The following is a 12,577-nucleotide window of genomic DNA, read 5'->3' on the forward strand; positions in this document are numbered from 1 at the left end:
TGCACTTTTCGAACCCTCTATGGGAGGCTATACTGGAGTCAAGTTTCTCCCCGTAGGTTAAGTGTGAACCAGACAGCCGGGTGGTCTGTGACAAGGGCCACAAAACCCACACTAATGGGTCTTGGGAGCTTTCACAGACAAGTACACACAACTGTAAGGGTATGTGTAGACACGCATAGACACTTTCATTCAGACAACATTTGGCCGGCACATCTGGCTCTTAGAACTTGAAAAGATTGTTTTGAGGATGGCTTATGTTGCTTAAAAAGATCCCTTGTTATAAGTGTGTGTAACACATGTAGGTCTTCATGATAATCCCACCAGCAGATAGTATGGCAGATTTAATGTCCTTTGAATGTCTGCTTTCTTAGATAGAGTTGCACAGTGGTCCGTACAGTTATGATACATTTAACTTGATATCCTCAGTTGATGGTATTGTATAAGTAATCCAAATAAATTTAAGGATCAATCTCCTTTAGTTGTTTTAATTGTATATAATAATGATCTTTATCATGTACAGTGGGTCCAAAAGGCTGAGACCACTAACGTTAGTGGAATTGATTATGTTTTGCATTTTTCTGATTTAATTCATATCAATTAGCCAAGATCATCAAACTTGAGTGTAAAGAAAAATGGATATGAATTTCGCGATAATGAACAGCCGACTGCATGTGTTAGGCCAACATGTCTACTCACCAAATAAATAAAAACGTGGATATGAAATATTCCTTAGAGTTGAATTTATTTTACAATCTTACTTATAGGCCTATGTTGAAAGGTAAATTGCGGGTTTTTTTTTTTAAATATTGTGAATGTTAAACGGCTTCTCGAACAGAAAAAAATTAGGACTTTCATTACAACGTACAAAACAATCGGTCTAGCATCTCAGCCGTGTACAGTTGTGTAATGTTTTATCTAGTGGTGAGGTTGCGAATTGCAACCAACAGAAGTTACGGTGGCTGAGAGGAAGAGATACAGCAGAGAGTAGCCAGTTAAGCAATGAGGTCTTTACAAAGATAAATTAAGAAATTATATTTACTTAATTATTCAGTAAAACGACATGTTATTGCAAATTTTATTGTTACTTGTTCATCATTGTGTCAGTGTTTTATTCGCTGACTTTAGCTAGCTTCTTTGCACGAAGAACAACATGAGACGAAACGCGTTTGTCCGTTTAGGGCTACTGTAGAAACATGTCCGCACATTTTAAATTTAAGGGGACCCGCAGTGTATGTATGTAGATAGAAATGGCTCATTCTAAGGTAATAAAAACCTAACGATTCATTAAGTAAGGTCTTTACACACCACTGAAAACATAGTTATTTATATGATATTGCATTTCTGTCTACAGATCCTCCTATATATTAAACAATGCACCTTTAATGTCATTCAGTATCATGGACTCGCTCTTGTCCTGATCACTGTCTGTGTTTATTCTTAGAAAACAACCGGCTGGGTGTACATTATTCCTTCAGACCACTAGATGGCGCAGTTGACTGAATAAATACATAATAAAAACTACAATTGAGACAATAAAGCTGTATAACTCGTAGTAAATATTTCAGCATAGCAGGTTGGCATACTTAAAGCTATAGGGTAGACCAGCGGTTTTCAATAGGTGAGGCGCGCCTCCCCTGGGGGGCGCCAAAGAGCCACAGGGGAGGCGCGACACGCAAAGAAAAAATAACTGTATGCAGCTCTATATCGGTAATTGTGTGTGCGACGCGAGTATTGGCTTTAAAATGTGTCGTTTCTTTGTCCCAAGTCAACATTAAGGGAGATACGGAGCCCGGGAAGTCACCTGTGTGAGTAAAAAAACGATCCGTGGCGACGGTTTTGCAATCCGTCCGCTCAGTTTATAAACAGTAACGTTACTCACGAATTCTCAAACTGTTCCCTCGGATTAATAAACCGTACCCACGAGTTTCTAATCCGCGCTCTCATACTTGTTAATCGCGCCTTGAGTTTTTGCAATCTGTACCCACAAATTCATAAACCGTGCCCACGCTTTCGCAATCCGTTCCCATGTAGTATTGCGTGACGAGTTCATAATGCAGTGAATTCCCGTTCCCATTTACTTCACAATCTCATTATAGAGAGACGCGCGTCACGATCTGTGTGCACTGCCGCGTCTCGCGCTCGTCATGCAGCCATCTTCAGTATCAGTGCACCTTATGAACCATGGCGTTAACTTGAACTGCATTTCTGTCAGTGCGTGACTACAGCTCGTTAATAAACTATATACAGCTCGTTTTTTTATTTATCCATTTCATACAATCCGTCTTCATTTGGCAAGTGCACTTGCGTGCACTTCAGCATTACAATGTGAGTAAATGTAGCCGTGTAAAATGTAAGGGATGATGCCACCCTTAGAACAATGTGTGTGAACAATGGGTATTTTTTAATCTCTCTATTTAACCCATCTCATGGTGTGTGATGCTGATATCATATGAGTTTCTAAAGGTTTTTGAATTCTTTGCACAGTTATGAATATTGATATTTTATGTGCAACAATAGCATGCTCAGGCTCAGTGGCCTTTCACCTAATTTTAAAAGTTTTTTTTTTTTTTTTTTTTTTTCAAATACTGTAATATGATTTAAATGGTGATGAGTGTACTGATCTGATGCATTTTAAAAAGATGGATGATAGATATTCTTCAATCTTTCTGACAAAGAACAAAATATAATGTGAATTACAGTAAGTGCTATTTTTTTATTTATAAATTGTAGTGTAGTGTTTATTATAAGGGGGTAGAATTCGCAGCTCAGTACTCAGTACTCACTACTCATGAGTACTTTTAAATAAGCTACTTTTTTACTCTTACTCAAGTAGTTTTTTGGACAAGTACTTTTTACTCTACTCACACTACATTTTTTGGAATGTAATGGTACTTTTACTTGAGTATGTTTTTCAGTACTCTTTCCACCAGTGCTGATTTTGTTCGAGATGATGTGCATCTCCTTCAAATGTGAGCTTAAAGTCCAGACACACCGTGCCGATTTCGGTGTCGTCGGCGGTAGCTCTGGCGCTGATTGCACATGTTAAGCATGTTCTGTTGACTTGTGGTTAGGCCTACTGATGTTCAGTGATTTTAAAAGTAGCCTCAATTAGGCCTGCATTAAGTTGGAAATTATTTGCTGTTGCAAAGAATCGTTTATGAATGCACTTTTAAGAAAGTTGTGGAATTAAAATAATATTTACATTTTATCAGTTGTTATTGAAACTCATCATTGCCTGGAACACACAAAAGATGGCATTTACTGCAGAGGCGTGTGTGGGTTAGGGCAGGCGGACGGGATTTTGGGGAAGGGGGGGCTCGGCTGTCCTAACCTACTCTAAGGGGAGGCTCACATTCACCCAATTTGAAAACCCCTGGGGTAGACAAATTTCGGAGAGGCTAGCAATAGTGAGCTATCTTTGAAAGCATAAGATCCCACCCTCTGATGACGTGTGATGTCTGCGCGAGCAGGGTGCACAGAGATATGGAAATACATACGTTGACAGGCAAGAACGACATCGTATCATTGTATTCGGACCAAATTCAATGATTGGACGAACATTTTATGGTCCTACACCTTCCACAGACTTTATATATAGGCTATAAATACATTTAGACCACTTAACTTAGTGATTGCTATCAGGATGTGAAGAGACTTTCAACCAGCTTAACAAAAAATGTTTCTGGAACAAATCACATACCCTTCCTTAAAAGGGGTCATCGGATGCAAAATTCACTTTTATATGGTGTTTGCATATAAATGTGTCTTTGCAGTGTGTGGACACAACCACCATACAAAGAAAAAAATCCATTCACTCCTTTTTTCTATCCTCAAAAAGCCTAAACACTCTCAATAATAAAGCCGTTTGGATTTTCTGAGCAATATGATGTCATATTGCTCATGCTCCGCCCATGCCCACTGACGGACTGTCCCGTATTAGCATTTTCCCTCAGCCATTTGGATACATACTGTCTGCCAAGGCAGCACTTTACATGTCGACACCCCCACAGAAGAGAATGGTGGGGTGAACAGTAGCTCATTATCATTTAAAGAGACAGGCACCGAAACGGGTCGCTGACAGGTAAAAAGGGTGTTGTTTTACACAACCATTGAGGAATTTGAACCAAAGTATGTTACAAATTTTACATGAAGACCCTAAAGAATCATACCAACTTGTGGAAAATGGGCATCCGATGACCCATTTAAACAAGTGCCAATAAAAAACCAAACTAATGTATTAAGAGTTTGAAAGAGGGGTGGGAATTAACAAGTGTTAAACTTCAGCCCACTCCTTTTCAAGCAGCGGTGAATTTTATTTGTTGGATCATCAGTGTTTTTTCAATTATTGTTTTATGTTGTACATACTGTACACTTTTTCATTGTATGCTTGAAAAAAAAAAAAAAAAAAAAATTAAAAAATTTAAAAAATAAATTAAAAAAAACCCGCAGAAAACAGAAACAGAAAATCCACTCAGTTAGTTGAAAAATACAGGTGCATTTAAACAAGGAAATACCTGAAAGACTGTATTTGAACTGCTGGTCCTCAGTGATGTATACGTTACTGATTTAGTTTAGGTTTAATGATGCACAAGGAAAGTGTGGGCTATTGCGAAAATCGCGATAAAAAGTGTTCATTCAGCAGCTGTTAGTTAATTTAAATTCCTTGGTTTGAGTGAGCTAAACTGGAGGAAAACGACCATATCCAAGCCAGCTGGTGCATAATCCAATGAGATGATGGTTATATGTGTAATATTTAGTTTGGCCCGTAGAACAACACTTGAGAGTTTATTTCTAAATGCCTCTTTGTTATTCCCTCAAAAATTGTATTTTCACGGTATGAGTCACATGAGTAATCATGTCAATTACTGTGCGCTGCCATATGTGCGGGTGAGAGAGATATTTATTGTGCTAACCTCCTATTACAGCTTCTCAGTCAGGCATCTGAAAAGATATGTAAACACACAATCATCATTGAATACTTCATGACATCATTCCAAATCAAAAAGCAAATTTTACATTTGATTCAAGAGCAGTGGGTGTTTTTCATGTGTCAGTTGCAAATTTGGTTGATATGAGGATCACTTTTGCATCAACTACAGTGTGTCTCACAAGGCTATGAGAAGAACACTACTTCTCTGCTGAAACTTATTTTAATGGCCGTATGGAGGCATAAAAGTAAGTCAAACCTGCTAAAATAAGAGTCAAACATTTGCATTATGATAAAAAAAATTATGCTTTTTTGTTTTTGGTAAAACATTCAAATGGAATGAAATCTGGTTTGCCTCAAGTCAAGGTTATTTGCATATGGTGTGGATGTGGTGAAAAATAAAATATTTACGCCCTAAACGCATCATTTTTTGGTCTAAAGATTTTTTGTGGTTGTTTTTTTAACAAAGTCAGCAGTCTTTCATTTAACTTATTCTTATATTCATAATGTCTTATTTGCATTATTATGTTCATTCGTCTGGCTATAGGAGAACTGGCCCCCTGACTGAACCTGTTTTTTTTTTTCACATGTTGTATGTAGTTTGGGTTCCTTGCCACTGTCGCACCTTGCTTATTTGGGGACACTTAAAATTCAGCAATATTATTGGTTTGACTGGACTGACACTATTGGATGAGAACTGAACTAAGCTGGATAATGGCATCACTGTTTTCTGCTTTACAGCTGAATTGAGCTCATTTCATAAAAGAGGAACTTTACACAGTTGTTGAACCGAACTGAATCAACACTGAACTGACTTCAGGTAAATAATGAAACTTTTGAGCAGCTTTACAGCATAATTGAACTCTGTTTGCATCACTGAATCATTATTTTCCTGTATATAACTGTAAAGTTGCTTTGACATAATCTGTATTGTATAAAGCGCTATATAAATAAAGGTGACTTGACTTGACATTATGTTGCTATGTATTCATTTTAAATAATAATAATAATAATAAATGGGCTATTATTTATTTGAGAATTTGTTCACGTTTATTTTCCTGAATTTTGCAGTACTTTAGGTCAACTTATATTGCTTTTAAATGTGCTAAGAGAAAATGTCTGTTTTTTCCAATTAAACAGTGATTAGTTAATGTCTCCTATACTCCTGCTATCTGGATGGACAGCTCTGACTTGGACTGAGTGCGTTTCATAAGCAGGCTTGATAGAAAACATGGATCTTGCGCTCTTCGCATGCAAATAGCGATGTATAAAACTGAGCTCCAGGAAACATAACTTGATTAGCAGCTAATGTTCCTCCCAGAGAGACCATCAATCTTCATCAGAGCCCCACCCCTCCCTCGGCGTTGAGAGCGTATTTGGACAACTGAGTTTGGTTTACGCTAGGAGTGAAAATATATAATAAACACACAGATTAAGCTCTTTTGATGCCGGCGGCTTGAAATGGTTTGATTTAGTGCTGCTTGGAGACGTGATTGCACATGAAACAAGGGTGATGACGCTTCTGCAGTATAGCTCCTTTCTCTCATTCTTGATTTGACCCCTTTCTGATATATCAGGCCTTGTCAGTTCAGTCTCAAATGAGTCATTCGAGGAGATCAAAGTTTACGGCCGATAGACCTCTTCATGACTGGGCTCTTGGTAAATGGTTCATTGTGAAAATAAAATAAAATAAAATTTTATAAAATGTAATAAAATAAAATTTTATAAAATTTTATAAAATAAAATTTTATAAAATTTAGTAAAATAAAATAAAATAAAATTTAATAAAATAAATAAATGCATCCATATACATACATAATCATTACAGTTTTCTCACTTTATCTAAATTTGTCATTAGGGGTGGTCATGGCATTTTACAGAAAATAGCTGACAGTTGAAATGATATTTGTAGACATATTATTGCATTAATATCAAGCACCTCACAGTTTTAGGACCTTGAGCACATGGCTTATAATGTAAAACTATCAACACTATAAGGCACAATCATATTTATATATACTGTACTGTATATACTGACATGTATTAATGGCACAATAAAAAACAAAATACAAAATTTGTCTGATATAATGTTTACAATAATATATATATATATATATATATATATATATATATATATATATATATATATATAAACAACTGGTTTTTCAATCAATAATTCTTTAAATAATTAAAAATCATTGCAAGGCAGTGTGTCATTATCATTTCATTTGTGGTCTGAATCAACTGTTTGTGGATCTGAATGATTTTTGACTTTAATTCAGCTAAACAATATGTTTGTGTGACAGAAATGTTTGGTTTTTACTGCTGTTTATCAAATACTGCTTTATAGTCAATGGCATCTCTCACAGTAGAGCTCTTGTGGTTACGGCCACAGAAAGTGTGCTCCATTTCCAGTCAAAATAAATGAAAATGAGTGTGAATTTTTTACACTTTAAACACTAGGAAGATAATCTTTCTTCTCATGTTTATTTTAATATAATGCTCGAGACGAACCGAACACAAACTGAGAATGTTGTCATTAAAAATTCATGTCCAGCTCTGTGGTCCATCAGCTTCAAGCTGTTGAGACAACATTTGCCTTCTGTGATACTGTTTTTGTGGTTACCAAAATATCCAAAAAATGCCAGTCTAGCCAAATATCCAGCAGTTAGACATTTAGCAGTCCGTCTGTATTGCATCACTGGATCTTTGCAGAGATGAAAATGAAAATGTTTTTGTAAAACATCTATGTGTGGTAGCCTAACTGAGGTTGAGTATTGTAATACATTATAACACTAGAGGGCATAATTATCTTTAGCAACGTAAAGAGACAATCAGATGTTTAGTTTTGTATGCATTTCACATATAGTGCTTAGTGTGAGAATTTAAACGTCAAAAATAGCTAATTATACATTCAACTATTTATTCCACTTATTTGGGTTTAATGCAATAAAGCTGTATCGGTAAAGGTCATGCTTAAAAGTCATGGTTGAATAATTCACTTAATATCCTATGAGGTTTTGATGCCGTGATGAAATCCCACTGAATATGAAAGAACGTTCTTAAAGATCATCTTAGAGATAGCAGTGGTCCGTTATGATCACGGGACTGCGATCCAGCAGAGCCCTTGTAGACTGCTCCATCTAAGGAGCCCATCTGTGAAGAGGAGGACAGATGGAGGCAGCAGATTGAGAGATGTAGTCTCTTTCTCTCTACAAACCTTCAGATGGATGACGCTCTATTTACACTTCTGACCAAAAGAATCCTATACACAGGAAATGCTTGTGGATGTGAGTTCCTCTGCTCGAATGTGGGGAAGCTTATTTATTTCCACAAGCATTCCTGATTTGCACTCACTGAGGCTTAAACCTTTCAGTTCAAAAACCACTTATGGCTATATATGGTGGCAAGGAATACATGTGGTAGACTAGTTTCACAGTTCAGGATTATGCATAGTCCTGGAACAACAAGTAGTCCTTTATATCCTTTATATAGTATACAGACATATTATTGCATTAATAGCATATATATATATAGTTTCAGTTTCGCTAAATCAGATTGTTTTGTGTAGGAAATTGAAGGCATTCATTTCAACAAAGTTTTACTCATACTCAATGTTTATTTGAAGAACTGAGTTCTCTGTTTAACTCAATATAAATCTCTCATTGATACAACCAAATAATTTCATTTTCTTTCCATTACTGTGTCTTTAAGCAGTAAATCAAGTTTCAGTTATAGTTAGAGGAGAGGGCAAGAACAACAGCCCAATGCAATTTGTCAAGTATCTGTCATAAGCACTGAGAGGAGCATATAAAACTCTTGTTCATATAAACAATAACATTTTACAAAGACATCTGTATTTTGGATGGTTTGCAAAGAGTGCGTTCTTGATCATTGTATACACATCATAGAATGAACTACTGTTAGTATGCTGTGTACAGTATAGGCCTGTTCTGTAGATACAGGCCACCCATGTTGAATCCCATAACGACGACGACAACAATTATAGTAGTAGAAGAAATAATAATAATAATATTATCCTGAATTCTCGATATATGTTTTAAAACGTTTTGTTTGCAATTAATAATAATAAAAAGAAAATAAGAATGTTAATGAGACTGAATTCATTGAATATTTTTAGACATAAAACTATTTGCTAAACAGTCTGTGATACGTGAAGCCATGATAAAAGAGTCGTCAAAAGAATAATTTCTCGCCTGTTTTCTCTCTGAAGTTCAGCGTTTTGTCAGGACAGGTGAGAGACAGGTAGGAGCAGAGCGGGAATGCGCGCGGGTACAGATGTGGGTGCGCGTGTGCGATCAGCGAGGACGTGAGCGCGTAACCGCGCGACTCCACACACTCAACCGGCGCTCCTCCAGAAACCCCGCACCTCCGCTGGAACTGGCTCTCCTTTTTCGACAGAATACTGTCAATGCTAAACTCCTTCGATTTGTCTGTGTTTTTTCGCGGTTGCGTCTGCGCATTTATTACTTTGAATTTGGCGTCTCCATTTTGCGCGCTTCCAATGTCATTCTTCACGGGTTCCAGCGTCTCTTGCGCGCTTAAATGCGGTGTGTTTGTTCGAGTTTGGGTGTTTAGAGACACTGTGCTGGTCTGTTCGTGCGTCGGGCATCCCGGGTTAGCGCCCACTGTGGTCGAGGGTGCCAAACACCAGTCTCTCGTGGAGTCGGAGGCGTGTGCCTCACTATTTTGTGGTTGGGTGCCGTTAAACTTCTCGTGGACGTTTATATCGGTTTCAGGATGTTTTTCGAGTTGCTGTTTGCTTAAATCGGACTCTTTCTCCACATGGGTACTGTGGTGAAGTTTGGAAGTCGTTGCTCGTGTTCTCTTGTGAGCGACTTTAGTCTCACCCGTCTCCTGACCCCTGCACTTTCTCTTTCGCCGCCTGTAGTTTCCGTTCTCGAACATGTCCAGACATTTGGTGTCCAGCGTCCAGTAGCTGCCCTTCCCTGGTCGCCCTTTTTCTCTGGGCACTTTAATAAAGCAGTCGTTCAGCGAGAGGTTGTGGCGGATTGAGTTCTGCCAGCCCTGCTTGTTGTCATGGTAATAGGGGAAGCGGTCCATGATGAACTGATAGATCCCGCTCAGCGTCGCGCGCTTGTCCGGCGCGTTCTTAATTGCCATGGCGATGAGCGCGATGTAGCTGTAGGGAGGTTTCTGTGGAGGCTCCTGTCGACTGGACGCGAATCCCAAAGCGGGAATGATGCCTCCAACTTCGCCACCGTAAACATAGATTAGGGAGGAATTCGATAGACTGAGAGCCGATGCAGCCACGCCGGGCTGCGGCACTGGGCTGTGGTATAAACTCATGACTTCGGAGGACACTTTCAGTCTGTGGAGATCGCCACCGGTGTGTCCGCTTCATGAGTCTAAATGTTAAATAATTGTTGTCCGTTTTTTTTCTGTTTTATGTTGACTTAGCGCTGGAAAATAAATTGTCTATGATAAACACTCGTTGTGTTCCCTCAGCCCACCCACATTAATTAAATTTTCATTGCAGAAAGCCTCGAGTGTCTCTCTCTCTCTCTCTCTCCGCGTGTCCCCTGCCTACCAGCCAATGGTGTGCTCGGTTATTCCTTCATTTGTTTATAGAATTAGTCTGTTGATAAGTCTGCCCACCCAAGTTGAATCAAGCTGTGTTTATTTGGAAAAATTTCCGGGCACCCAATACATAAACGCACTGATCTGATGTTTGAAATATCACGTCCACCCTTAACGCTGAAAGTTGCTCGCACAGAGAGAACAAGCAAACATGACAGAGCTCTTTTGGGGAGTTGCTTTGGGTTGCTAGAAAAGAAAACAAAGCTGGCTATGTAAAAGAAAATGACGGTAACACTTTACAAAAAGGTTTCATTTGTTGAGATTATACTTTACATGAACTAACAATGAACAAAATTTCAACAGCATTTGTTAATGTCAATCTCAACATTTACTAATACGTTTTTAAAATCAAAACATCAGTTGATGCACTATGAACTAACATGAATATGAACATTCCATTAACAAAGGTTAATACAAAAAAAATCATTGTTAGTTCATGTTAATGCATTAATAATGTTAACAAATGTGACTTACTGTAAAATATTACCAAAATAACCTTTTTTGGTCATACTTTAGATTAGGGTTCAATTCCCGCTATTAACTAGCCTAACTATTAACTATAACTTTTGCCTCAGTAAACACCTAATTACTACTTATTAATAGTTAGTGAGGTAGTTGTTACACTGGGTTGTTTTAACCCAATTTTGGGTCAAATATGAACAAATCCAAAAATGTGGTTAAAAATGTAATTTACAAATTTAACCCAATGGCTGGGTTTGTCCATAGTTGACCCAAATTTGGGTTGAAACAACCCAGCATTTTTAGAGTGTACGTTTAGGTATTAGGAATAGGGATGTAGAATAGGGTAATGCAGAATAAGGGCATTAATATGTGCTTTATAAGTACTAATAAACAGCCAATATCCTAGAAATATGCATGCGCAACTATTAATAGTGAAAATGGGTCCCTAACCTAAAGTGTTACCCAAAATGTATACATTTTTGTTTCAGATGAATCTGTAATTATAAAGTTAAACAGTGGATGTTTGTTTAGTTGCACTGTTTGCAATTTTGATTGCAAAACTTTATAAAAGATATAGCCTATAAGACAATACATAAACTATTGTTTTAGTAAAAAGTATGAATTATCTTATAATTTACATAGAAAGTGCAAATATCTTTTAGATTTTTTGTAAATTGAATCATCAAAAGAGTGCTACTAAGAATTGCCTTGGATAAAATGGGAATATAAGATTCATGAGGAAAATGGTATTCCTATTCCCTGAAATCATCTAATTTTTTAGATTTAATTTAAAAGTTCTTCTCGGTGAAATGTTTTATGGTGTATTTTATCTTTATTGTATAATTTTATTATTGTGTGTCTGGCCTTGATCATGTTTTGTGTCTTTGAACTTTAAGACATCATGTGGTCTGCCAACCACCTGTGCTGTTATCAGTGTGACTAAAACTAAAAAGATTTTAGGTTTGTTATTATAATTTAATGACATGACATACTTGTAATATCCTCACTGAATTTTGCTAATAGTCTGGCAACCACAGCTGCTAGTACAAAACCATTTTTACCGTATAGCTTCTTTATTGTCTCATTTAAAGATTTCATCAGTTTGCTAACAATAGATAAAAGAGCAGTGATATCCAAAAAAGGAAAACTTGGCTGGACGTTAGGAGAAACTGTATTATTTGTGAATGCACGCATGATGCTTTATATTATGTATTTTCCTGTTTATAGGACCGAGAGGGATTATAACAACTTTACAAGTGCACACAGCTGGCCTGTGATTACATTATGCGTTTGGAGGTTTTTGTGGATAAACTTAAAAGTTTTTCCTGAGTTTGTACTTTCCCTCTAAAGATGGTGATTCATAAAGTTTTAGACTAAAAATCCAGACACACCGACAGCACGCCACTCCGATAATGTTGCTTCTTATGCTTGCCGTAGAGGTTGATTAATCTAACAGGCGTGTTGCCGTTTTCTTTGAGCACGTCTAACCTTTCCATATTGTTATATTGTGCTATAATAATTAGAGAAAAGTCATGTTTTGTGTTTCATCAAAAGGTATGTTGCAGT

At 37.2% G+C, this 12,577-nt stretch overlaps 1 protein-coding gene across 1 annotated transcript; it reads right to left on the minus strand.

Annotated features, from left to right (window-relative positions):
• Positions 1 to 8,536: 8,536 nt before the first annotated feature.
• On the minus strand, positions 8,537 to 10,410 carry foxl1 (forkhead box L1). The gene has a single exon (XM_079874675.1). The coding sequence runs from the start codon at positions 10,256 to 10,258 to the stop codon at positions 9,125 to 9,127; it is 1,134 nt and encodes a 377-aa protein (XP_079730801.1). The 5' UTR covers positions 10,259 to 10,410; the 3' UTR covers positions 8,537 to 9,124.
• Positions 10,411 to 12,577: the final 2,167 nt, after the last annotated feature.

The sequence above is a fragment of the Squalius cephalus genome (genome assembly GCF_949319135.1).
Source record: "Squalius cephalus genome assembly, chromosome: 6".
NCBI classification, from domain to species: domain Eukaryota; kingdom Metazoa; phylum Chordata; class Actinopteri; order Cypriniformes; family Leuciscidae; genus Squalius; species Squalius cephalus.

Coding starts and splice junctions, on each gene's coding strand:
- foxl1 (XM_079874675.1), bottom strand. CDS start 10,258: ATGAGTTTATACCACAGCCCAGTGCCGCAGCCCGGCGTGGCTGCATCG.